At 49.9% G+C, this 25,252-nt stretch overlaps 1 protein-coding gene across 2 annotated transcripts in view; it reads right to left on the bottom strand.

Annotated features, from left to right (window-relative positions):
• Antxr1 (ANTXR cell adhesion molecule 1) overlaps positions 1-25,252 on the bottom strand; it is a 185,763-nt gene that overhangs the window by 42,618 nt on the left and 117,893 nt on the right. The window contains exons 14-17 of one of the 2 annotated variants that reach the window (XM_038320077.1): positions 19,662-19,695; positions 13,757-13,852; positions 13,129-13,296; positions 3,583-3,663 (exon numbers count right to left, since the gene is read on the bottom strand). In XM_038320077.1, coding sequence (XP_038176005.1) covers positions 3,583-3,663; positions 13,129-13,296; positions 13,757-13,852; positions 19,662-19,695 — 379 coding nt within the window. Of the gene's footprint in view, positions 1-3,582; positions 3,664-13,128; positions 13,297-13,756; positions 13,853-19,660; positions 19,705-25,252 lie in introns of those variants that run through there. The other variant, XM_038320075.1, reaches the window with a different exon arrangement.

Here is a 25,252-nt window from a genome sequence, read left to right as displayed (position 1 = left end):
CTCAATAGAAAATGGATCAATAGGGCTGAAGAGATGGCACGATGGTTAAGAACATTTGTGCTTGCTGAAGACCTGGGTTCAGTTCCTACCATCCATGTCAGGCTGCTCACAACTTTTTGTAACTCCAGCTCCAGGGGATCTGATGCTCCTCTATGGGCACCCCCCCAACACACACATACAGATATCCTCCACACATACATTAAAAAAATAAATCTTAAAGGTGGATCAAAAGATAACTGGACAAAGAGAAAAGGAGCATCTGCAAAACTGTCCCACCAAATGAGCTCATATCAGACAGCTGACTTTCCTGAGTCCATTGAATCGGCTGAAGACGCTGACAGGAAGGCAAATTTATGTAAACTTTTAGGGCCGTGACTTGGGAATGCCTACGACAGCCTGAGTAGCCTGCACGAGATTGCCGTGAGGTGGGAATGCCTATGACAGCCTCAGCAGTTCAGAGCCGGACCACTTAGCCAAAGGACCCATTTCTCAGCTTAGTATTATAACAATATCACTTGGGAATAAATGTTCCCAAAGGAAAAAATACACAATGAAAGATGGCACGGTCTCTCTAAGGTAACCTTAGGACAGGGCACTCGCTGGATTGGAAAGCTCACTCCTTGGATACAGTGAGGAGAATAAACCAGGTTTATGAATGGGAGGAACAGCAGTGACTAAGAAAGGCCACTGAAAAGTTCTCACGAGCCTTCTGAGTTTTCCTTCTCAGGCTAACGTTCTAAAAGATGAGTAAGTCCCTGAAATCCGAGCTGCTCACCTGTGCAGGAAGCCTTGGGGACAGTCTAAAAACGTGCAAGGGTACTCTTTCACCATGTGTCACACGGGTTCTGCTTTGGCACTGCCATGGTGGAAGCATGGGTACAGCTTTCTGTGTTGATAGGGTCACCACGGAGATGGTGAACCGTGATACCCAAGCTAACAGATGTTCGTTAGTGGAGGGGAAGGGAAGGGCACAGCAATAGAGAAGCAGGACCAATTGGAGAGACAGCAAGGTCCGGGCAGATTCAGGGACAGTGGAGCTCCATTCAGCTGGCGTCAGGAGTTGACCAAGGGATGAGGGTGACAGCAGATGAAATAGAAAGGGAGACTTTGTTTTGGTCAATCCAAACATTAGAGTTTTCTTTCTTTTTTCCTTCTCTCCCTCTCTCTCTCTCCCTCTCTCTCTCCCTCTCTTTCTCTCTCTCTTGTTCTTTTCCATTTCTTGCATGTCAGACGTCAAGAGGATACACTGAAGGCTTTGTTTTAGAAACTTTAGAAAAGGGCACCCCAGTGACTGTTTACTGGAAGCAGGGATTGGTGCAAGCAAGGGATCCCTCCTTCCCCTTGCTTAGTAAACCTTTAAAAATGTTAGGATGCTGGGTATAACCAAATGGTCACTGGCTTGCTATTAAATGGTCCTGTCACTCTCCCTTCCACACTGACCTAGGATGTCCTGGGAAGGGTGTAGGTGGGGAAGCAGCCATGTCTGTCCTGTGCTCAGCTCTGAGGTTAACAGGCTCAAGTTTCCATAGCCCTGCATTGGTTGGGCTGGCCCTACATCCATCTGTCCTTCAGGTATGTTTGACTGGAGAAGGGGACAGGAGCCAAGAGGAGAGCTGCCAGGCTCCCGCATACAGCATCTCAGAGTGTGGCTGAGACTTCTGTTTTTGTTTTGCTTTAGAGGAAAATTCAGACCTGTGACTCTTGTTCACAGGCACATGGCTGGTGGGAGTGACTTCGAGTTGATGGAAAAGTGGTCAGCCCCATAAATCTTGTATCAGTCATCACACAGGTCTGTAGGGAGTGAGTGCCTGGGGTTATGCAAAACAAGCAGGGGAGGAGGGGTGGCACACCACAGAGGGTCCTTTTCTGCTCTAGAACTCTCTTAGGCATAATTGAGGGTTCTTAGCCTCAGGCACACCTGTGGGGGGTTCTTAGCCTCAGGCACACCTGTGGGGGGATTCTTAGCCTCAGGAACACCTGTGGGGGGTTCTTAGCCTCAGCACACCTGTGGGAGATTCTTAGTCTCAGGCACACCTGTGGGGGGTTCTTAGCCTCAGGCACCCTGTGGGGGGGTTCTTAGCCTCAGCACACCTGTGGGGGGTTCTTAGCCTCAGGCCACCTGTGGGGGTTCTTAGCCTCAGGCACCCCTGTGGGGCTTCTTAGCCTCAGGAAAACCTGTGGGGGTTTCTTAGCCTCAGGCACACCTGTGGGGGATTCTTAGTCTCAGGAACACCTGTGGGGCTTCTTAGCCTCAGGAAAACCTGTGGGGGTTCTTAGCCTCAGGCACTGTGAGGGACTATGTTGAGTAGGTTAACTGAGGTGGGAAGACTCACACTATAGGTGGACAACCCAGGTCCCGGGGTCCTCCACAAGGAGAGGTGACCTGAGCACCAGCGTTCATCCCTCCCCACTTCTGGACTTTGGTGGCAATGTGACCAGCTGCATGACTTCTGCCCTAATGGACTTTAGCCTCAAACTAGAAGTTTGAATATATCCTTTTTCTCCTAAGTTGCTATTCATTTACTTATTCCAGTGTGTGTCTGCATGTATTTATGCATACCACATATGTGCCTGGTGCCCACAGAAGCTGGGAGAGGGCATCAGTATGGTACAGGTGCTGGGTGCAGCCACGCAGATTCCCTGGAAGAGCAGTGAGGGCTCTAACTACAGAGTCTTCTGTTCAGCTTCCACACTAAGGTGCTTTCCTTGGGGGTTATTTTATCAGAGCAACAGGGAAAGCAGCTCAGACAAGGGGCTACCATTGCCTGCCAGCTGTAACGCGATATGGTTACCATTATCAAATTACAAAGAGGAAACCCAGAGGTTGGGGGTTTGCCTGAAATTTTTCCTCGCCAGGAAAGAAGTGACTTCAAGCTGAAGTCTGCCTGGCTCATAGAAGTCCTTAAGAGGACACCTTTATTTTGTGTTTGGGTAAACAGGCCAGGTTCGCAAGGAAGATGCAGGTGGCTGGAAGCAAAGATAATTTGTTCTGAGCCTGTCTTTCCTCATCTGTGGATTCAAACATCTCATAAGAAGGGGCATTGTCTCCATTTACAAAGAGAAGACAAGGGTGGCACTACCTGGATAGTTCCTCCTAGTGGGAGATTCTTCAACTGGGGCCCCTACAGATCCTGGTCAAAAACCCTTAGAAGAGTAGAAGCCTCCCTGCCCCAAGAGTTCTGGACAGCTGGCTGGAGCTCGCCAAAGCCTTCATGCCTCTCCTGGGGTGCTGGCTCTGTGTCTCTTCCAGTGGCCGGTGTAGATGAGGGCCCACAGACGTCCCACTGGAGGCTGCCTGTAGCATAAGCCTACCCAGAGCCGTCACCCACTGCACTCCAGACTGCAATTCTCAAGTTCTAGGAAGCTAAATGTGATATATTGCTGTCAGAGTCCTTTTCAGAAAAGCAAACCCAACACAAGGTCTGGTAACAGCCAGGATTTAAGAAGTTGGCATCTGATTTGTCGGCGCAGGAGACAATAGCTGTAGTTGTTCATGAGCAGTTATTCTGGCACTACTGAAACAGAGGGAAAGAAGTGTGTGTGTGTGTGTGTGTGTGTGGTGTGACCGCTAGCGCAGCCTACCGTGTCTCCCGGCTGTGGTCTCATCACGGACACTCGGTCATATCCCTTCCTTAGCAGAACCCACAAGGCATCGAGTTTTCCCTGAAACAAATCAAATACAAGAAAATTACATATAAAACCAGCCTGGTGGACAGCCACTATAGATATGAAGAAGATGACATAGAAAACCAGCCGGTGGACAGCCGCTGTAGATATCAAGAACTCCCCAAGTTTTCCCAGCATGTTAGAAACAGATTCAGCAACATGGTGAATTTGGGTTAGGGGTACTCCACTCTCGACGCAAGGGATACACTCTAAGAGCGGCAAGTAAGGTCGGGAAGATGAAGCGGAGGATACACTGCTTGCCATGCAAGCCTGAGGACTGAGGTGCAGATGTCTCCCACGGGTAAGTCATCCCGGTGCAGCGGAGGGCAGGCTGGCGAGCTTGACTAACTGATCTGCGAGTTTTGGGTTCAGCAAGAGAATCTGCCCTGATAAACAAGGTGGACAATGATTGAGAAAGACACTCAGTGCCAACTTCTGCTCTTCCCCCCCAACAGACACACACACAGACACACACACAGACACACACAGACACAGAGAGACACAGATACACACACATACACAGACACACACCCACAGACACAAACACAAACATAGAGACACACACAGAGACACAGACACAGATACACACAGAGACACGCACACAGACAGACACACACAGAGAGACAGACAGACACACACACACACAACACACTGAAGCTCATTCAGTTTCTCTCATCACCCTCTCAATCGGTGGCCAAACAAAAGAAGACGATGACAGCTGTGGACAATTCCTTGCCCTCCCCACAAAAAAAAAAAAACCCAAAACCAACAAAAGGCCCCTATATGGAAGTCTAGGGCCAGGCCCTCAATAGCTATGGTGTGCTTGGCTTATGATAAAAGTGCATCTCAAAAAGGACTCCCTAGAACTCCCAGCCATGTCACTTTCTAGGACAAAAGGGGCTTTTGTTGATGCAAACTAAACAATGGAGATGAGAGACCAGCATGGACCACCCAGGGAGACCCAGGATTAGACTCCCTTAGAGGACTCAAACCAGGGGGACTGGCCTTGAGGAGGGAAGGAGCTCAAGCCAATCAAGAAGCGCAGGCAGCCTCCGGGATCTGGACAAGGAAACAGATTCTCTTCTGGTGCCTCCAAAAGAAGAACGGCCTGGCCCCCCAACTTAGATTTTTAGCCCAGTGAGGTCTGTGGGCTTCTCATTTTCAGAACTGTGAGATAAGAAATCTGTGCCGCTTAACCTCTTGTATTCTATAATTTATGATAACAGTGACCAGAAACCAGGGCAGGCCTTGCGTCCCACTGCCATATTCTGTGGTCATCGGCTTGCTGTGTATCTCTGCCCACTGGAACATCAACCTTACCAAAGCAATGGTGTGTTTGGTTCTGCCCACTGCTGTGCACCTAACCCTCAATGTATGGTGCTGGGTGCTGAATGACCGTGGGTACTAGGTGCTGGGTGCTGAATGACCGTGGGTACTAGGTGCTGGGTGCTGAATGACTGTGGGTGCTAGGTGCTGGGTGCTGAATGACTGTGGGTGCTAGGTGCTGGGTGCTGAATGACTGTGGGTGCTAGGTGCTGGGTGCTGAATGACCATGGGTGCTAGGTGCTGGGTGCTGAATGACCATGAGTACTAGGTGCTGGGTGCTGAATGACTGTGGGTGCTAGGTGCTGGGTGCTAAATGACTGTGGGTGCTAGGTTCTGGGTACTGAATGACCGTGGGTACTAGGTTCTGGGTGCTGAATGACTGTGGGGGTGCTAGGTGTTGGGTGCTGAATGACCATGAGTACTAGGTGCTGGGTGCTGAATGACTGTGGGTGCTAGGTGCTGGGTGCTGAATGACTGTGGGTGCTAGGTGCTGGGTGCTAAATGACTGTGGGTGCTAGGTTCTGGGTACTGAATGACCGTGGGTACTAGGTTCTGGGTGCTGAATGACCATGAGTACTAGGTGCTGGGTGCTGAATGACCATGAGTACTAGGTGCTGGGTGCTGAATGACTGTGGGTGCTAGGTGCTGGGTGCTGAATGACCATGGGTACTAGGTTCTGGATGCTGAATGACCATGGGTGCTAGGTGCTGGGTGCTGAATGACTGTGGGTACTAGGTTCTGGGTGCTGAATGACTGTGGGGGTGCTAGGTGCTTCCACATTGTATCCTCTCATTTAATTTTTTCGGCAGTCTTCAGAGCAGTGTGGAGAAAATGGAGACTCAGAGTGATCAAATGACTTCCCCACAGACAGACACCCGTCACTGGGCATTAAAATTGTCTGACTCCAAAGCTCACACACCACCACTGCAGCCACAGATCCTGCCCTGAAGAGCTTTACCCCACAGCACGGGTAGCAGGGTGGTAACCCTTTAGGGTCTCATGGGATCGATTTTGTCCTAGAAATTCTGAGTAATATAATAGAAAATGTTAGAATGAAGAGCACATGACAAGGAAGGATAGGGTTATTTTGCGAAAGCTGTGTTTTGTTTGTGAGCGCATATATCTTAGACCTCCATGTGAAGTGGGCATCATACAGGAGCCTTGGGAATATTTGATGGCATGGGGTGTGCAGTGTCCTGGACAGTGACAGGAAGGTAGGTCCTGCAGAGCTCGGCCTCAGTAGAAACACTTTACACAGACAGCACCTATCATCCCAGAGAATTCCAGGTTTTGACGTCACTTTCTGGTGGGTTAGACACACACCTGAAAAACTCAGCTCTTGAACACTGGCTAGCTGTTGCTTAAGCTTTTGAGGGTTCAATGTGGTCTTGCCGAGTGTTGAGTTTCTCATATGCTATTGCAAAGAGGCTATAAAAGTCTTTGAAAATATTCTGAAGTAGGTTTAGTGTCACTGCTGGACAGAACTGGTGTGGGGAGTTTTCTGCTGGAGAGTCAGCTAAATGTTTCCTAGAAGGCTTTTAGGCACAAGTCCTTACAGCTCAGGATATTAGGTGGGTGATAGCTTTCGTCTTCTAGTATTTGGCTCATTAATCACCCCACCCATATCCCCTTATTTGCCAGCCACTTAACCCCTGAACAAATGAAGAACAATGGCACGAGGCTTAAAGAAGAAAATCTGGCTATTAAGAAAGGAATGGATTAGCTCAGCAGAGACAGAAAGTTGCACGTGTAGCAAAGAGCGGCTGAGCTCTGCAGGCCCAGGAGAAAGTGAATTAGGCTCCTTGGTGGAGCAGGCAGCCACACAGAGCCTAACACAGAGTACTCGAGAACCCTGGAAAGCTGCAGCTGGGCCTTCTCTTCTCCCACAGATCCGTCCCAACTTCCCAGGGCTTTCTCTTCTTAAAGTGGGGGCAGGGGTGAATAATACTGTTTTCTCTATAAATGAAACTATAAAATAAACATCGAAGTTATCTCCTCTCAGGAAAAGTCTTCATAATAGGCCATCTGTAATCAAAGTTAAGTCACTGAAATGACAACTGGGGAAGCTCAACCAAGATGGAGGAGCAGGGCAGAGTTACTCAATCTGTGGACATCTACAGGCACATGCTCAGCTTTTCTTTGTGTTCTTCCAGCACCCCCTTCTCAAGCTGGAGTGACATTCCTCCTCCTCATCACCCCCCTCCCTGCCGTGTACTCTGGCTCCAGTCATGCCCTCTGCGTGGCTCGCACTTAGATGGTCAAACCCTCCACATTCTGGAGGTCCACTGCGCTGTTCTCCCAGGAGTCTTCCTTTCCCCTGGCCTTGCCTCCGTTAGGGTTGGCCTGTGTCCTCCTCCCTCTCTGCTCCTTCCCCTCTGCCTGTGCGTGACTTGGGTGCAGTGCTCCTATGGGCCTGATTTGTGCTATGCCTGGCCTGACTCTCCTATCCAGTCTCATGCTTCATGTATTCTGTCTTCATCTTGGGCTTCTCTTGAGATCCAGGTCTAGGTACAGCGTGACCTGTTTAGGTCCAGATCAAGGCATGGAACGACCTACCAAACTTAAATTATGATGATGTACAGATGTCTAACAGGAGCCAAAATCAAGCAAAGTAAATCAAAAGATCTCTCTTTTCCCTGCATGTTCCCTTCCGCACACCCTGTCTTTGTCCGTGGAGGTGGACGCTATACAGCAGAGGGTTGGCCTCTCTCCACGTTGCTTCATGTCCACCATCAGTCATATTTGGGGAGTGTTCTCATCCCCCGCTCACCTGTCGCCTCTTTCCATCCCACCATTTCCACATTCCCTGATGTGGCCAGGGCCCTTGTCACATGCCACTTAGTCAGTGAAACATTCCCTCCCTCAGGCTCCTATCCTCTTTCTCTGTGTGCACTGATGTAAGCTTTCCCTATCAGTCCAAATGGATGCATAATGGTTAATAAACTAAACCTCAGACCCCGTGTAAAGGTGGAAGGAGAGAACCGACTGACTGCAAAGTTGTCCTGATCTCCACATGGAAGCTGTGGCACGTGACCTCCACACACACACACACACACACACACACACACACACACACACACACAGACGCACGCATGCACGCACGCCGTGGCACATGACCTCCAAATGTAAGCTCTGGCATGTGACCTCCACATGCAAGCCGTGGCATTGTGACCTCAACATGTGAGCCGTGGCACATGCCTTCTCCCCATCATGCACTCTCTCACACACAATAATAAAATTTAAAAATTAAGGTTAAAAAAAAGGCTTTAAAAGCAGACAGGTTTCTGACAAAGGTTCTCAGAGCCCAGATTTTCTGAACATGGCAGAGAGCCGTCATTTTAAAGCGACAGTGTCAGGCTTGTTCATGGCTCCCTTCTGAAGGCAGCAGTGCCCCAGAGGATCCCTTCCAAGGCCTGAGGGGGGTGGGAGTGGGCATCTGTCTCTGTCACATTTGTGTGTCCTTCAGGCTCAGCGTGTACACTTAGACTCTGGTGTTCGTCCCCCAGGCGAAATGCCCGCTGCTTCCGTGAAACTGTGACAGAGCCTCCACCACAAACCCCAGAGCCCCAGCCAGGGTGTGCTGGCTGACACCTAAAAATAGCTTCTTCCATATGAAGTGGACTCCGCTTGACTGGTAAATGGGAAATTTACCAGTCCCAGGCTCCCACAGCCACACCTCACCGTGCCTCAGACGGTAACTAATGCATGGAGACTGGCGAAGGGCCATGCCGCTTGGGCCGTATAGCGGGGAGACCTAGGGGCCACCATTCTCAGCACCCTGGGGCGTGGCTGAGCTTCTGTGCTCATTTTGCCGCTCTTTTGGGCTGTCTATTTTAGCTAGTGGTTTCGGCTCTGCGATGGAAACTTGACGATAGCTCAATTTATAGCGCTGCTCTGAGCAGAAAGCTGGAACTCCAGGCTTGGGAATGCATGACGGTTTAATCTACTGCTCTGTCACAGGCTGCCCCTTCTGGGGGGCAGCCTGGCAGTCTTTCAAGGCAGGCTCTGGCTTGGTCCCTTAGCTGTCGTTTCTTTCACTTCCTGGAATGTGGAGAAGCTACTGGAAAAAGAGATGGATAGTTTCTCTGACGTCTGCAGTCAGTCCTAGTTTTAAGCCAGTTGGTGGCCATGTATCTGGGCATGACTTAACTCGTCTGAAATGGCCAATTCTGTTTAATGAGAAGCACGGGGTGCTGTAAATCGAGGAAGCAAAAACCAAGCAAAGGAAAATGCAGCTAAATACCAGGGGAAATTCCCCATCATGAGCCTGGAACAAGGATGGGGGAAGTGTGGTTGGTGTGGTCAGTGTCTTAATATAGCATGGGGTACGATGGGGGGACAGGAGGAGGGGCCTATTGTAACCCTTTCCCCTCACCTCCTGCTGGGCTGCTTAGCCCACCTGCTTCTCCAATCTCAGGAACAAAGGAAGAAGGGGGGGTCCATTGCAACCCATTTCACTGTGTAGATGGTACTAGCCACTTTTGCTGACGAGCTAGACATGGTCCCAGGATCTGCTGAGAATTCTGTGCTGGATCAGGGTTCTCCCTGTTCACAGCGGGGATGGAAGGCAGGCTCAGTGTGTACTGACCCTTCTCCTGTCCTCACCTACTGTCTGTGTTTCTTGGCATGCTGCCCCTGCACTAGCTAGCTTCCCTTGGTGCATGGTGGGGGGACTGGAAGGGCATAAGTGGGGGCCGTTTGTTTCTTCATCCCCTCCCTGCTTCCCTGTCTCCCTGTGGTAACTGCATCCCTGTAGGGCATAGGTCTACAGACATCTAGAAGGAACTGAAGGACAAAGACTTCAGGAAGAGGAAAAGTGAGGAGGATAAGAACTTGCATAACCAGTTAAAAACATCAAAACCACAGTCTCTGTGAGCTCGGAAACTCATGTGTGCCAGACACAACAGGGCTGACACACGCTTGAACTCACAGCACTGGTGACAGCACACAGGACCTGCACAGGTTCAAACCGGATAAAAGTTCCAGCACGGAGGAGGGGAAGTGGGCATGAAGTCCCATCCCTAACCAAGAAGCTGTTTGCAGTTGGTAGACAGCTGCTGGGAAAGGGAACTGGAGTCAGAGATTCTCCAGTGGAGTCAGGGGAAATTCTCCAGTGGAGTCAGAGATTCTCCAGTGGAGTCAGAGTCCCTGGGTCCTATCACTCCAGGGCAGGCCCCGTGTCCAGTAGTTGCCCAACACAAAATATCCTGCACATTTTTGGTGTGTCTTTTTGTTTTCTTTGTCTTATTGTTTGCTTTTAATTGAGAGAGAGAGAGAGAGAGAGAGAGAGAGAGAGAGAGAGAGAGAGAGAGAGAGAGAGAATAAAGTTGGGTAGAGGGAAGGGAAAGAATATGATCAAAATATATCTTATAACACTTTTTAAAATAAGCAAATGTCTTTTGCTTGTGGAGGAGACAGCTGGTGGAGAAGATTAAGATGGCTGATCTCGCACCTTTGCCACAGCTCCCAGTGGTTGCTCTCTCCCTCTCACTGGGCCCTGCAGGCCTAGGGGCGTAATAATTCCTCTTGTAGCTAGTCCCTGGTGGCCTCACTGTGGGGCCTCTGGGCCTAGGTCGCCTTCTGTGAGCCCTATTGTTTGCAGTGTGCCTTCTGTGTCGATGTGGAACTGGGATAACACCATGAGAGGGTACCACACGGGACTTAGTACCTCATGAGGTCCTGTTGATGCCCACAGGCATCTGAACTAGAAAAGGCTCAGCACGAAGCACACACATTAAACACATGAGGTCTGGACCGCTAGTGGGAAACCTGCTCCTCCTCCGAGCTTCTCAGGTTCTTTCTGCAGTTTTCCCCTTTCACAAATCCGCCATTAAATGTCCTCTTCCTGGACAGAGCGTGCTGTGCTGATGGAGCTGGGTGGTCTAATGTGATGGGGCTTGGGAGTGCTTTCTCGGCCCCACCCCTTGCTTTGGTGGAACCTGGTGGAATCCCTGCTCTGTCAGGCTCCACACTGTTTACTGGGACATCAAAACCTAACTGGTGCCCGCAGGGGGTGAGATGCAGGGAGAAGGCTCAGAAACCAGGGATAATCTCCTCAATTGCCACCCGCCCATCTCGGACCTAGCGGAGGGCCTGTGTACATGCTGGCATTAGCTGTTCCACCAGGCAGGAGGAGCCTGCAAGCTTGCTCATGACCTCAACCTGAGTCTTGCCCAGGCAAGAGTCAAGAGTCTAACAGGCTTCCTCCATCTCTCCTGAGCGGTGTCTCCAAGGCTTGGATTCCAAGTGACGCCACATCAATGTGGTGGGTGTTAAAATGGCCCGGGTTTCTTTGCTGAGACTCCTAACACGTCACAGAGAAATGGCCAGGTGCTCAGTTCCTATCCTCTGAGCTCCAGCCCTGCCTCAGGCAATGACCTCTGGATGACACCCTGTCTACTGGGCTTATTAAAACCCAGATTCTGGGCCCTATACTGGAGTTTCTGATGCAGCCATTCTTAGGTGGGACCCCTCAATATGTGTTTCTAACAAGTTCATGGGCGAAGCCAATGCTGATGGTTTGGGGACCACACTGTGGGAATGGGTGGTTTATTACAATGACCAAGGAAGCTCGGGAGCCAGGCTCCTGGCATGATGAAGCACGGGTGTGATCCCTTCTGCCACAAGCGCCAGGGCATTCTGTGTAACTAAGGGAGACACTTTCTCAAAGAGGAAGGGTCGGGGAGGGAGCACCAGCCAGAAGTCCTTGGGGCGACAGAAAGGTATTATTGGGTGGGACGCTCGGGTGTGGAATCTAAAGGCTTGGCAACTGCGATAGTTTTGAGCTGGCACCTGGAATAGGCAAGGCTTGAGGGCACCTTGGAGGTCTTTTGTGAGATTGGGCCTCGAAGCCTGGATCCTCATTCTGACGTCCTCTCCCCACCCTTGGCTCATACAGGGCTGAGAAGGCCCACCATCAGTATCTGTGCCCGGCTCAGCAGGGACTTGACAAGACTCACTGGGCAGACGCAGATTTCAGGAGGGTGCTGGCAACATGTTCAGATTTCTAAACCTATTTGTCCACATCCTGATTCATTTAGCAAAACTCACCCTGAAGCTACCAGTTAAGAAAGGAACAACATGCCCTTCCAACCTCTAAGATTCCAGAAACAAAAATTCAGCTAGAACCAAGGATGCGGTGTTAGTCACAAGGTGGATTCCTGAAAACAGCAGGACAGAAAATCCCCTTTCCTCTTCTCGGAGGATCCTCTCGGCTCCTTCCTGTCTGCACACCACTGCACGTTCCTCACTGGCAAAGCATTAGCAGCAACAGCCGGTCCCCCAGCCAGCTGGGCTTCACCCACAGCTCAGCGTTCAACCCTTTGCCTCGGGGAGGCTTATCCTAAAAAAAGAATCTCACGGCTTCAAACAAGCCCAAATGGAAACTGCACCAAAGTTCCTGTGAGCCTGAGCTCATTCCTCCGAGAAACGGCAGCTTCCAGTTCAGACACATTCTACCTAGAAGCACGCACACGTGCGTGTGGAGGCCAGAGATGGACTTGGGTGTCCTTGGTCACTCTCTGCTTTACTTTTTGAGACACAGTCTCTCTCTGAGCCCAGAGCGCACCAATTTGCCTAGACTCCCTATCCAAGGAGCTTCAGTGAGCTCCGGGGATCTTTCGTTTATGCAGCAATCATTTACAGGCTCAACTATCTTCCCCAACCCTGGCATTTCTCTTGATTGATATAAGGGCTGTTCCTAAGCTAAAAGTACTGAGAGAAGGCTAAAAAACGTGTCTGTGCAGCTCCTGGAAGAGGGGCAAGGCTGTAGGCATGTGTGTGGGTGGGAAAGGAGAGTAACCAGCTGCAACCTTGGTTTGCAAACCTTGGAGAAAAGACTTTGCAGGAGCTGGGATGGATTTTGTCTAGAGTTATAAGCTTCTCGGGTTCCAGTGGCTGTCACAGTGCAGGTGCAGAGGGGCAAGGACACAGAGAAAAGTCCTGACCCCGCACATGAGCCATGTGCACCCACGGTGACAAAAGCCCCCTAGAAGCATTCCTCACCTCCCAAGGCTTTAACTTCTCAAGAAACCAGAATCAACGAGGGCCCAGAGCTGGTGGTGGAGTGCCAGGGGGCGGGGCGGGAAAGAGAATGGAAAAGAAAGAAGACTGGCTCATAGCTGGGCAGAGACACACCTTGATGGGCGAGTACCACTTCCGGGGGGAGGGAGGCCGGCGCATGTTGTTGTTGAGATTTCTGGGCTCCGGGAATTCATACTCTTGCTCTGGCATCTTCACTCTCGCGTTCTTTGCCTTTTCCAGCTTAGCCCCTTCCTCCGTGGAGCCCTTCTCTCCCCAGCGAACCTAATGGTGGCAAAGGCCCATAAAACAAAGTTACAGGATTGCACGCTTTGCCCCTTGAGAACCAGAGTGGCAGGGGTGACATGCGTGCCCCTGGGTCCTCTGTTCCTTTAGGGTCGTGAGCCAGAGATGTGGGAAAAGGGAAAGTGGGGAGCAGGAAGGTTGACAGAAATGGGGAGTCATGGGCTGGATGAATCAGAGGGAGAACTGCCTGGATGGGTTTGAGAACTGGGGTTTAGTCCAATGAAAACAGAAACCACTGGGGGGTTTGGAAGACATGTGACCTCTGCTGACTCACGATGGGCAAGATGCTGGCACGCGTTTAAAGGCTGTACCGTCCACCTTTCCATCTTTGTAGCTCATAAGTAACCTCTTCCCAAACCCCAAGCATGGGCCCCCAGCATTTTCTGTGTGTTTCTATCACTAGGTGGTTGGCCACAGGCAGCTGTGCGAGGGCTCTTACCTCCATCCTTTTGATGCCTCCCACACCGCGTCCACCATAGTAGGAGGCATCTACTGTGGGCCATTTCTTTTTAGGCAGACCATCATCATCTTCTTCCTGCCGAGAGATTGCGAGACATAAAGACAAAATCCCCTAAGGTTGTGTGTGTCTACTATGGTGAGGTAGACAGGAGCAAGCTGATACAGTCAAAGCACACGGTTTCAGAGCACAGTTAAGTCCCCATGCTCACGGACTCTGGAGGGCATTCTGTCTCTCTAAGTACAGTGTCCTGATCTGTGAAAATGGGTATAAGTCTGTGGACAGACAGCCCCGGAAGCAGGCCCGTTCCTTCACAGCAGGGTGCTGTTTGAAGGTGCCTCTGCTCTTCATGGGAGGGTAATCTCTAAGGCAACAGTGTTAGGAGATGCTCTGAATGACGCAGAAGAAGATCTCATTAGATGCAGGCCCCTTGCCTCTGGACTTCCTGGAACTGTGAGAAACTAGTTTCTTTCCTTGATAAACCATTCAGCCTTGGGTATTGTATTATAACAAGAGGAGACAGATGATTTTGTGTCGTCATTTGTTAATTACAGAAGTGCAAACATTGGTCACCACCTACTCCAGCTGTTCTGTGATACACAAGAGACTGTCAGATCCAAAGCAGCGGACAGGAAGTTCTGACTTAATGCCCTGTCCAGTGGATGCCCTGCCTCTTAGTATAAGAACTTGAGTCACATCTGTGTTTGCCTTTTTTTGGAGATAGCTGAACGCTCATGTATAGAGCAAACAAAAAGCCATCTCTATCCTTTCCTTGGCTTCCTGGCACACTCAAGGCACCCTCTCTCCAGTCTCGTGTGTGGGACCTTAGAAAAGGAGGGCAGATCATCCAGAGACAGCCCCCCCCCCCCCACTGCATGTAGATTCACAACAGGAAATACTTAGACATTCTGGCAGCTCCACCAAGCCCCACTTTAGTCCCTGACCTGAGCTTCCCCTCCAAACCAAACAACAGCCATGAAAGTCAACCTTGAGCCCAATGTCTGAGCAAAGAGAGAGCCAGCATTTCCCTGCAGTAAGCAGAGTACTGTGTATGCACCAGGGCAGGCAGAGTTGCGCAATCCCGGGGAGCTGGGAGAGAACCTTTGATGTGTTTGTTCACTTGACCAAAAGTCAATGGAGCAAGTTCTTGGGGCTCAGTGATTCTGGGAGGTGTCTTTCCCCAGTCACCTTCAGGGATGTATTCTGAGTTTTGTTTTGGTAAATAAACTTTGATGACCTCCATAGCTCTCAGTCAGGATTGGCTGAGCCAAACTGTTTCACAGCATCAAGTAGCAGGAATCAGGGCCTTATGAAAATCAATAGGGGTTGGTCAGAAAGGAATGGGCCGAGCCACCCTAATCTGTGAGGGTACCCACAGGAGATGGCAGGGAGAATGGACGGCAGGGTGGGAGAGGAGAGCCGGCTACCCCCACAGCCATGGTCGCACAGTGCTGCCCTCCAGGCCCTTACATAGGTCGGGAGGGGGATTGGAATCCAGCAAATCCAGGAGACAAAATGACACAGAAGCAGCAAAAGCCGTCGGCAGTGTGAGACATTGCCCAGCCAGGGTTGCAGTCGGTTTCCCACCAGGGAAGTCATGTTTAAATCTTAAAGGATGTTTTGCCCCAGACATCACTAGACTAACCTTTGGGCAACACCGTGGTGGCGTATCCCTCAGACGACAGAGGCCAATTTTGACGTGTTTGTCTTCAGGAAACCAAGCTGAGCTTTCTCAGGAAACCTGAGAACCTGCGCTCTTTAACTCTGCCCGCTGTGCCAGGCTGCGGTACAATCCCACACGGCACTGTGCAGGGGTTTGTGTGCCTTCCCCATGCCTCCTACCCCTTCTTCCAGATATTTCCTAAGTTACCTAACCTGTGTGGACTTCCAGTTCCCAGAGAATTCAAAGCTCCTTGTGCTCACCTCTATTGACTCAACAAATATTTAATTTTTAAAGTTAGTTATTAAGCAAAACGGTGGGTGGAAGGAGTGAGGTTTCAGATTTTGGGGCTCTCTATCTCTCGCACATATGCAGTGCACTGCTACTGGTCCAGGATGAAGGATGCCAGCCTTCAAAGCACTGGGCTCTTCCTGCTTTTCTGACATCCACACCCAGTGGGGACCAAGGGGAGCTTTGTTCCCCAGCTCACTGTGAGGGCCCCTGGGAAACCATGTGAAGCAGAGTCCAGCCCAATCTTTCTACCTAACTTTAAGTATCATAGCACCCTAAACACATCTTGAACCCATATGATAAACTCTGGGTGACCCCAAACAAGAGTCACTTGTATGACCTTTCCTTCGTTCCCGCCAATGACTGTAGTGGAGGTCCCATGCCAGACAGTGTTAGTGGCCTGGGGCTGCTTGCCTTCTGTGTTTGTCCAGTGATACTCTCCCTGGGTTCACCCATCTCTGTCTAAACAGTCAATAGTGATATGAAGTCAAACACTCTCTCTGCCATATATATACACACATATGAATGATCTGGGTAAGCACTAGTTACCGAAACCTTCATTGTTGAATAACATTGTGTCTCGAGGGAGCCATGTTATCATGAAGTAAACAGCACGGCTCTAACACAAATGTAGTCAAGGCATCCGTAGAGGTGACTATACCCAGATAAGCCTCCAGACAGAGGGCACTGCTAACACAATCTCCCAGAAACTGCCAACTCTTTGGGACAAAGTCAACGAAGATCAAGTCTCACTCTGGTGTCAGTGGGAGAAGACCTCACCCCCATGTCCCCTTTGAGGTGTTACCCTGAGCTTCCTCCCTTCTGCTGAGATCTGCAGCTCAGATGACTGGTCTTTATGTTGGCTTAGGGATTTCACTTCCAGGGACAGGGAATCCCCGAAAGACATAGTTTTGCACTGAGCGTTTTGTACTTCCTATCAAAGAGGATTCGACACGAAAGAGGATCACTATAGAGTTATGAAGCTGCCTTCATCCTGAGTTTAGTTATTTATACAGTGGTGCTCCTCTGGGCAGGATGGTTTTATGTAATTTGACACAAGCTAGAGTCATCAGAGCGGGGAGGCTCAACTAAGAAAATGTCTCCATAAGATTGGTCTGTTGGCAACTCTGTAGGGCATTTTCTTAATGAGTGCTCCATCAACAGTAATTGATGGGGAGAGCCCAGTCTACTGTATGACACCCCTGGGCTGGTGGTCCTGGGTTCTAAGCAGGCTGAGCAAGCCATGGGGAGCAAGTCAGTAAGTAGCACTCTGTATCAGCTCCTGCCTCCAGGTTCCTGTCCTCACTGCGTTTGATGATACACTGTTATATAGAACTGTCAGTGAAATAACCCCCCCCCCCCAAGCTGCTTTTGGTCATAGTGTTTCATCACAGTAGGAACCTTGACTAGGACAGCTTCCCTTGGGATGTGATGGTTACAGATCGATGAAGGCCAGTTAATATTCAGCTTGTCCATATATACAGTAGGCAAGGGGTTGCCTTCACAGGGCAACCTATCTCTCCCTTTTCTCTCTCCTTTCTCTCCGACCCAGGCTGACCTCAAGCTGGAGGTCCTCCTGCTTCAGCCTCCTCAATACTGGAGTCCCCAGCATGCACTGCCACTCCCGGTTTGCCCTCAGATTAACTAGATAGTTCCTGACCTTTGAGTATCTAATGGTCTTAATCTTTAATGCAGAGGGAGGAGTTAATGCAAGACCCAGAGACCGCCAAGAAGGAGAAGGGAGACATCCACTTGAGGACATCAGAGGAGAATCTTCAGGGCACTCTGAGGCCAGTGCACACACGCTGTGCTGAGGCCTCAGTGGAATCTTCACCTGGGCTGGGCTGGAGAAGTCGTCTAGATTCCAATTAAGATTTTCAGTGCATTGAATAAAATACTTAACATGGTTGAAGTTATGTTATTTCTTTCTGTGGGGTTTCCCTCTTTCCTTTCTTCCTGCCAGAGCGCTAAATTAGGAAGAGGACTAGGGCCCCAGGAGCCTCAGGGACAACACACATGCTGAAGTAATCTTCTTGGCAGTAGGAAGTTGCCTTAAGCCTCCCACAACCTTCAGGTCCCAAGTGTCTACGGTCATCATTGTGTTTCAGGAACTACGTTTGCCTTTTTCTGTCAAGTATGGTCTCCATAAAAATGCCAACGAAGCTGAAAAAGCTGTTTCTTCCTTTCCCTCGCTTTTGTCTATTCTTTCTTGTTTGGGCTCCAGCCTTACATCTTGCATGTGTGTGCACCCATGATGTCCATGAAACCTTGTACTAGATGTTACATGTAGAGGACATCAGGCCCCATACTACCCCAGTACCAAAATCTCCAGCATTTCACCTTCAAAAGGCCAGTTCAAAGCAATCTCCAGAAAGAGCCACTCCAAATTCCACTGAGGGGGAACATTTTCCACCCAAAGCAAACACAGCGACCGTCAGGATGCCTCACTTGTTTTGTTCTGGGATTCAGAGAGAAAGATGCACACAACACAGGCAAAGTCAAACAGAAATGTGGACTAGGTGCGGTTCCTGCTCTTGGAATGTTAAGAACAGACTCAACACGGAGAGAAGGTTCTCTTCTCCTTTCTCTCTGTACAGCAATGCAATTTCCTCCCTTGATTTCTGGGCAGAGAGCTAACATTCCTGCAAGATGTGCTTTAATTGATTGCAGCTATTAAGTCTCTCGGCGTTCATGCAGCTTTCAGCACACGAGAGACACATGGAATTTCAAACCTAATCATCGTTCTTTCTATGTACGGAGGCTGAGCTGAGACAGGGACAGCTGAGCTGGGACAGAGACAGCTGAGTTTGGACAGGGACAGCTGAGCTGGGATGGGGTGGAGGGTAGGGGACTGAGATGGGACAGGGATAGCTGAGAGGTGGTATCTGAAGTGAATACAAAAAATAATGAAACAAACAACCAAACAAAACCCTACAGAAACCTAGCTAAGAACTTGAAACCCCATCTTGGTTCCTCTTGGCCCCAGTAAGTTTTCAGATCTAGGGCTTCTACTCTGGTAGTGTTACTCCCAAGGATCCCAGCAGTCCCAGGCTGGGAAAGCCATTTGCTGTGAACTCCCGCCCACCAGCAGCTGTTAACACCTCTGCTGGTTTATTAGAGCCGCCCTAGCAGCACAGCGGCTTCCTGGCCCGTTGGGTGGAAGAGTCTGAGCGGTTGTCTGTAGACCGTGAGGATTTGAGAGTGAGGCCAGGATATTAGTACATCCTGCTCCAGCACAGTCATGACCACCTGGCAGATTTTACATAATACTGTTTTAAATTAAAGAAAAACGGGAAACTTGGCACAAGTCATAGGAGCAGGAATTCTATGCAGAGTGTGGCAAATTTGCCATAACCTATACATGTGAAGTGTATATCTGCAGGGGGACAGAAATCCTAATACGTTTCCGAGGGAAACTTAGCCCTTTAAAACCCCAAATTATTTATTGTACTGGTAAAAACATTCATATGTAGCAAGACATGTCTGTGATCCCACCCCTGGGGAGGCTGAGTTAGGAGCAACATGAGTTCAAGCCCAACCTGTGACACAGAACCCTGTCTCAGACAAATGGAGGGGGTGGCTAGGGCTATAGCTCAGGTGGAGAGTTTGTGGAGCATGTGTGACATCCAGAGTCAAGCACAGAAAAAAAAGCCGACAACTAAAACACATCCCATCAGCAGGAAATCTTCCAAAATCCTTGCAGACAGAAACGCCAGACAAGTGTATGCGCTTTAAAGTTTGTCTTTGTGGAGAGAAACCAGCGGGCCCCTGGCTGCTTGTGTTGCTCAGGTCTTGTTTACCCTGGCGAGGGAAGGCCCAAAGGTTCCCTTTCACAGACGGTGGGGCCCAACCATGCTCAGCAGGGGGCTATATAACCGGCCAATTTGCCCCATTCTGCCACCTGCACACCCCCAGCACCCTACTTTGGCCACTTACCTCACTTTCCTCAACAGGGGGTGGGGGGGACCTCCTTGATGATCTGTAAATGGAAAGGAGAATGTGTCAGTGGGGTCTTTAACCTCCTGCTCCCTAAGATTCTGCCTTAACCACCAGAGGAACAGTCCAAGCACGAGCCTTAAGTCTATGCCATGACCTGATTGGACAGGGTAGCCCAGTGAGAGCAGGAACTGCCACATGAGTCCATCTTCAGTGTGAAGTCCTGTGTGAAGAAGCACACTCCACAGCTGTTTGTCTCACCTGGGCAGCTGGTCTCATCGGTCGGTTCACTTGGCCACTCAGGCCTGAGGCCGCCCCTCCCTCCTCCCAACCATCTACACTTTAATACAGGACGGCGATACACATGAGCTAATGGGTGCTCCGGCACCAGCGAGGTTCAGACCAGGCTTCTGTGGCTGCAGGCCCTCGACCACCGGCCTCAGTGGGTCCATGTGGAGACGTGTGTCAGGCTGAGCAGCCCCTGAGAGAAGGCAGTGAGGAGGAGGGCCCAGGGATCTCTCCCAGGTACGGACGATGCAGAGGCAAACATATGCCAGTAACTATCTATAAGAATATTCCTCAGCTGCCCTGTCTGCTGCGTGAAAAGAGACAGACAGTTCCAGTAAGTCAATGCGAGTCCCTTCCTCAACATGGTGATGGGCCCGACAACTCCAGTCATGAATGGACAGTCCGGCAGTTAACTGGAGCTGAAGGCATTTCCGTAGCACCTTGGCTATGAATCATTGGTCTCCTACATTCCTTGGGGACCTGTTACCCTCACTCAAGCTTATAGTTAGGATTTTGGGACCCCACATGGAACACTTTCTTTAGGTGACGTCTGGCAAATACAAATCTTGTCCTGTAACCTCTGCTGTCTCAGCACCAGGGCTGCCCAGCAGTTCCCCGAGGAGCACTTTACACCCCTCCCCCTCTACTAAGTGTATGGCTTCTCTAAGTTAACAATACGAAGTGTTCACTAGGGTGCTCGTCCTTACCTCTGTCTCCACCCTACCACAGTCTGTAATGTTATCCGCATTGATTAGACAGGCTACCAGCAGCCAGGGGGCCGAGGCTGCTCCAAGCATCTGAGTACAGTATTCGTTCATTGAAGAGGCAGAGCTCAAGGCCTCCTGGGGTTTGGAACTACTGCTTCATCTGCTTCCACTTCCTGTTACTGTGGGAAGCTGTGCACCCACTCAACTCACTTCAGAGTCACACTCGGGGGAACCTCTGGGGAAGACTCTTACTGCTTGCTGCTGACTTGCCATCATTCCAGAGACAGTGAATTATTTTAAAACAGGAAATGGCTGGAAGCTGGAGGGGATGAGGAGGTGGGGGTAATGACTTGAGTGGGAGAAGTGGGGGGGATGGCAGAATGTTTGCAAAAAAAAAATGGCAGATGCTGTGGCTAAGACAAGGTCCTCAGATCTGAAGAGGTTCATGGCTGCTCCTTCACTGCATGGGAGCCTAGCACATTTGTCAAATGTAAATCCCAGACCTGCCTGTCACTGTGAGGATCTGAGAAGCCTCTGGGTCTCCTGGAGCCTCATAACTAAGTAGAGCAAAAACATAAACTTTGCAGGGGTTGAGTCATCCCGAGCAACTGCGTGTGCAGTACCAGTACTGTGAAGACAGATCAGAGTGCCCTCCCCGTGTGCTTCCTCCTCCACTGCATCTTTAATAACCCCCTGCATAAGCCAGGTGTGTGGCTGTCTCCCCAACACATGGGAGATAGGAGCCTGATGACTGGACAGTTGCCATGGGATTCAGGGATGTCTGCGGCCTCACACAAGTGAGCGCATGATATGGCTCTATTGGGGAGCGCTTGCGCTTTAAGCATGAGAACGGATGAGTTCAATCCCAACCAGCCACGTAAATGTCAGATGTGGAGTTTTGTGGCTGTAATCCCAGTACTAGAGAGGCAGAGGTGGGACAGTCCTTGGAGCTTGCTGGTCGGCCAACCCAGACTAACCCACAAGCTCCAGGGTTGTCTCAAAAATAAAGTGGGAAGCCATTGAGGGGGACACTCAACATCTAACAATGGTTCTCACATGCACACAGGTATACATGCATACATACTCACATGCACATGAATACACGCACACACACGCCACACCACACTTAACACATGACAACAGTTGGACACACAGCATCAGAATGACTCTGATTTAGTTTACTCCACACTTATTGAATATCTATCCCAGAGCCTACAGAGGGCTGGATCGAATGGAGCCCCAAAGACAGTGCCATCATCCATGACTTACTAATATTGGTTACAAGGAACTGGTTTGTGATCCAGATTCCACATGAATACACAGTAAATGTGGCACCTCATTTTCTGAAAATCAATCCACCATGTTCAAATCAGTCCACCGTGTTCAGCAAAACAGAAAGTGGTACTCTAACCTGGCCTTGTCTGCCGAGGGGCTGGCGGAGGCAGCAAAGAGGTCCTCCAATTGCTTTGAGCTGGTGAGCCCAGCCTGGCCTGGGACATCATAGCCAGAGAGCATTATAGCTATGTCAAGAGCAGCACATGGCACCCTGGGCACTCCCCCGAGCATGGGAAATGCCCATCTTTTTATTCTCCACAGTGGGAGTATCTGTTCTCCAAGAAACTGCTATTCAGAGCTTCATGGAAACACAACCCTTACTACACAATGAAATTTTATTCAACTTCAGGAAAAACTGAAGTAATAAAATTGGATAAAAGTAGATGGGATCTTAAACGAATTATATTATACGAGATGATCCAGACTCAGAAAGATAAGCAGGACATCTCCTGTCTTAGGTGGCTTGTAGCTTTCCATATTTTTATATATGTATTAACATAAATATGTAAGTGAGGGTGAGTGTGGGTATTGGCTATGAAACTGAAAAGGGGTTCGTTAGAAGAGACAGAGGTGTTGAGGAAGTGGGGCAAAAGGGATCATGTGATATAAAAGCAGAAAGGAGGTCACTGAGGATGGAGGGCAAGGGAGAGGATGGAGATGGGGGAGAAGCAGGGAGGAGAGTCTGTGGAAACCAATCCTGTACTGCTGGGAATCAACCCAGGCCGTAGCCGGTGCAGGGAAGCGCTCTACCACTGACTTACACACAAGCCAAGTTCAGGTTCTTGTGAGCGCCCCAGGTGGTTGCTGGAGAAACAGTGAAGCTGGTCGGATGAGATATGTGGCATGACAAGCTTGGGCTGGCTTACAGCTGCAGTTTAACCATTGTGGCTTACAGCCAGCTTCAGCTGCCAGGGCTCTAGAGAGCGTTCTCCATACCTGTAACATGCGGTGATGCACTGGTGGCCTGACTGTGTGTGTGCTTGTCCTCTGAAGTGCTTGTGTACGGTCTCAGCTCCCACAGCTCTGATTGGTCTTGCTGACCCAGCTGCTGTGTCCTGTGCTTTGGAACCCACACGTGTGCTCTGGCCACCCTTCCTGACCCGAGAGTGTCCCCACCCACAGGACAGAGCATCTAAAGAGAAAGAAATCAGGCCTCCACGCACATGAAGGGCAGGAGGTCACAGGGCTGGCTACCACCCACTCGCAGACTCTCCACTACAATTTCCCATATGTTTTTCAAGATTTGTTTTATTTTTAGATTTTATATGGATAAATGTTTTGCCTGCCTTTATGATAAGTGAATCACAGAAGTGCTAGTACCCTTGGAGGCCAGAAGACGATATCTGGTCCTCTGGAGCTGGACTTTCAGAAGGTTGTGAGCCTTTGGTGTGTTCTAGGAACTGAACTCCTGTCCTCGGCAAGAACAGCCAGTGCTCTTAACCGCTGAGCCATCTCCCCAGACTCATGGCTTTATATTCCCCCCTTGCCTGTCTCTTCTCTCCATGACAAGAGTTGGCTGTTGGTGAAATCGCACAAGCTCCTGGGAGCCAGAAGTTTATCTCATTCTACAAGACATGGTACTAACAGAACTACTTTTCTGGCCCCTTTCTCTAGAGTCTGTGTTTGCATTCCGCTTTGTTTGTGCATGAGTTGCCCTCCTAGTGCTCCACGCACCTCCTCTGGTCACTCACTGCTGACAAATACTCCACCAATACACAGGCCTCTCTGCCATCTCCACGGGCCCAAGGCATCAGCTGAGGCTAGTGAGTCTGTTAAAATTATGAACCCGCCCTCTAATTTTAAGGAGCTCAACAGCTGCCAACCTTTCCAGCATTAGAATTGTGTAGGGGACTTTTTGCTAACAGAACTCAAGGTGCAATGCTTCCTTAGCAGACTGGGGCCAGACACTTGCATTTCGAGCAGGTTCCTAAATAATACTGACCCCGAGGGTCTGTGGACCACATTCTGAGAACCAGGAATGAACTGATTTCTAGCCAGTCTGTGTATCGATCTGCTCTGGGCAGAGGTGTGTTTTGTGTTAGGTCAGATGTTCCCACAGCTGTGCTGTGGATTTCTGTGACTGATCAGAAACCCAGCTCTGAGTCCTGTGTGGCAGGGATTTGTAATTCTAGTGTTTGGAAGAGAAGGGAAGGGGATCTCAGGTTCGAGGCCAGCATATGTTACACAGTGCCGCCCTCTCTCTAAACACTGCTATTGTTTCCTTTCTGTTGCTGTAATAAAAGACTCTGACTAAAAGCAACTTAGAGGGAAGGGCTGATTTGCCTTATGTTCTCAGGTCCCAGTCCATCCCTGAGGGAAGTCAGGGCAGGAACTCGAGTGGGAACTTGGAGCAGAAACCATGGAGGAGTTTTACTTGCTGGCTACGCTCCCAATGTTTAATGAGCATCCTTATACAATCCAGGATCACCTGCCCAAAAAAGGGTGACATCACAATGGGCTGGGTCCTACCACATCAATTAACACTCAAGACATACCCTCAGGCCAATCTGCTCTGGGCAAGCCCTCAATCCAGGCTTTCCTCTCAGAGGACCCGAGGATGTGTCTTCCAGGGACTCAAGCACAGATCTTATCTGCGGCCCACACCATTGGCAGTGAACTCTGCGCTCGCAACTCTGATCTTCCAGGAGATACAAGCACACATGGGCAGCTTTTGTCTCTGACCTGAAGCTCGGAGGCAGGTTGCTCAATCACGATTTCTGGAAAGTATGAGCGTGTGCTCCTCTAAAGGAGAAGGTGCAGGAAGCATTTCCTCTTTCTTTCAACATCCTTGCTCTCAAGTAAACACTTGGCACTTAATACTGCAAGACTTGCTCCGGACTCTCAATCCTCTGGTATAATATTTTGGGGGTGAGTGGTACTTAAGATATTCAAAGTCTCTCCTTACACCAGAACAGCCTGGGACACTAATGTGTGGTGGGAAATCTCACAGCATCTAGGGTGGACAGAGGACTAACTGGCACTTTTCCAGATGCCACTGAGACCCATTCTGTTTCTCTTCCCCAGCTTCCAAGTCCATGCACTGCCCTGAGGGTGGATGTTTCACTTCTCAGCTCTGGGTCTCAAACTGACTTCCCGGACAGTGCTATAGTGATCTGACAAACTGGGCACTGCTGTCCAATCTGTGCTGTCACAACACAGCTCCATCCCGTGTGTGTTTGTTTACGTGTGATAGACACAGCTCCATCCCGTGTGTGTTTGTTTACATGTGATAGACACAGCTCCATCCCGTGTGTGTTTGTT

This window comes from Arvicola amphibius, chromosome 2 (assembly GCF_903992535.2).
Source record: "Arvicola amphibius chromosome 2, mArvAmp1.2, whole genome shotgun sequence".
Taxonomy (NCBI): Eukaryota; Metazoa; Chordata; class Mammalia; order Rodentia; family Cricetidae; genus Arvicola; species Arvicola amphibius.
This window is presented reverse-complemented; position numbering and strand designations above follow the sequence as displayed.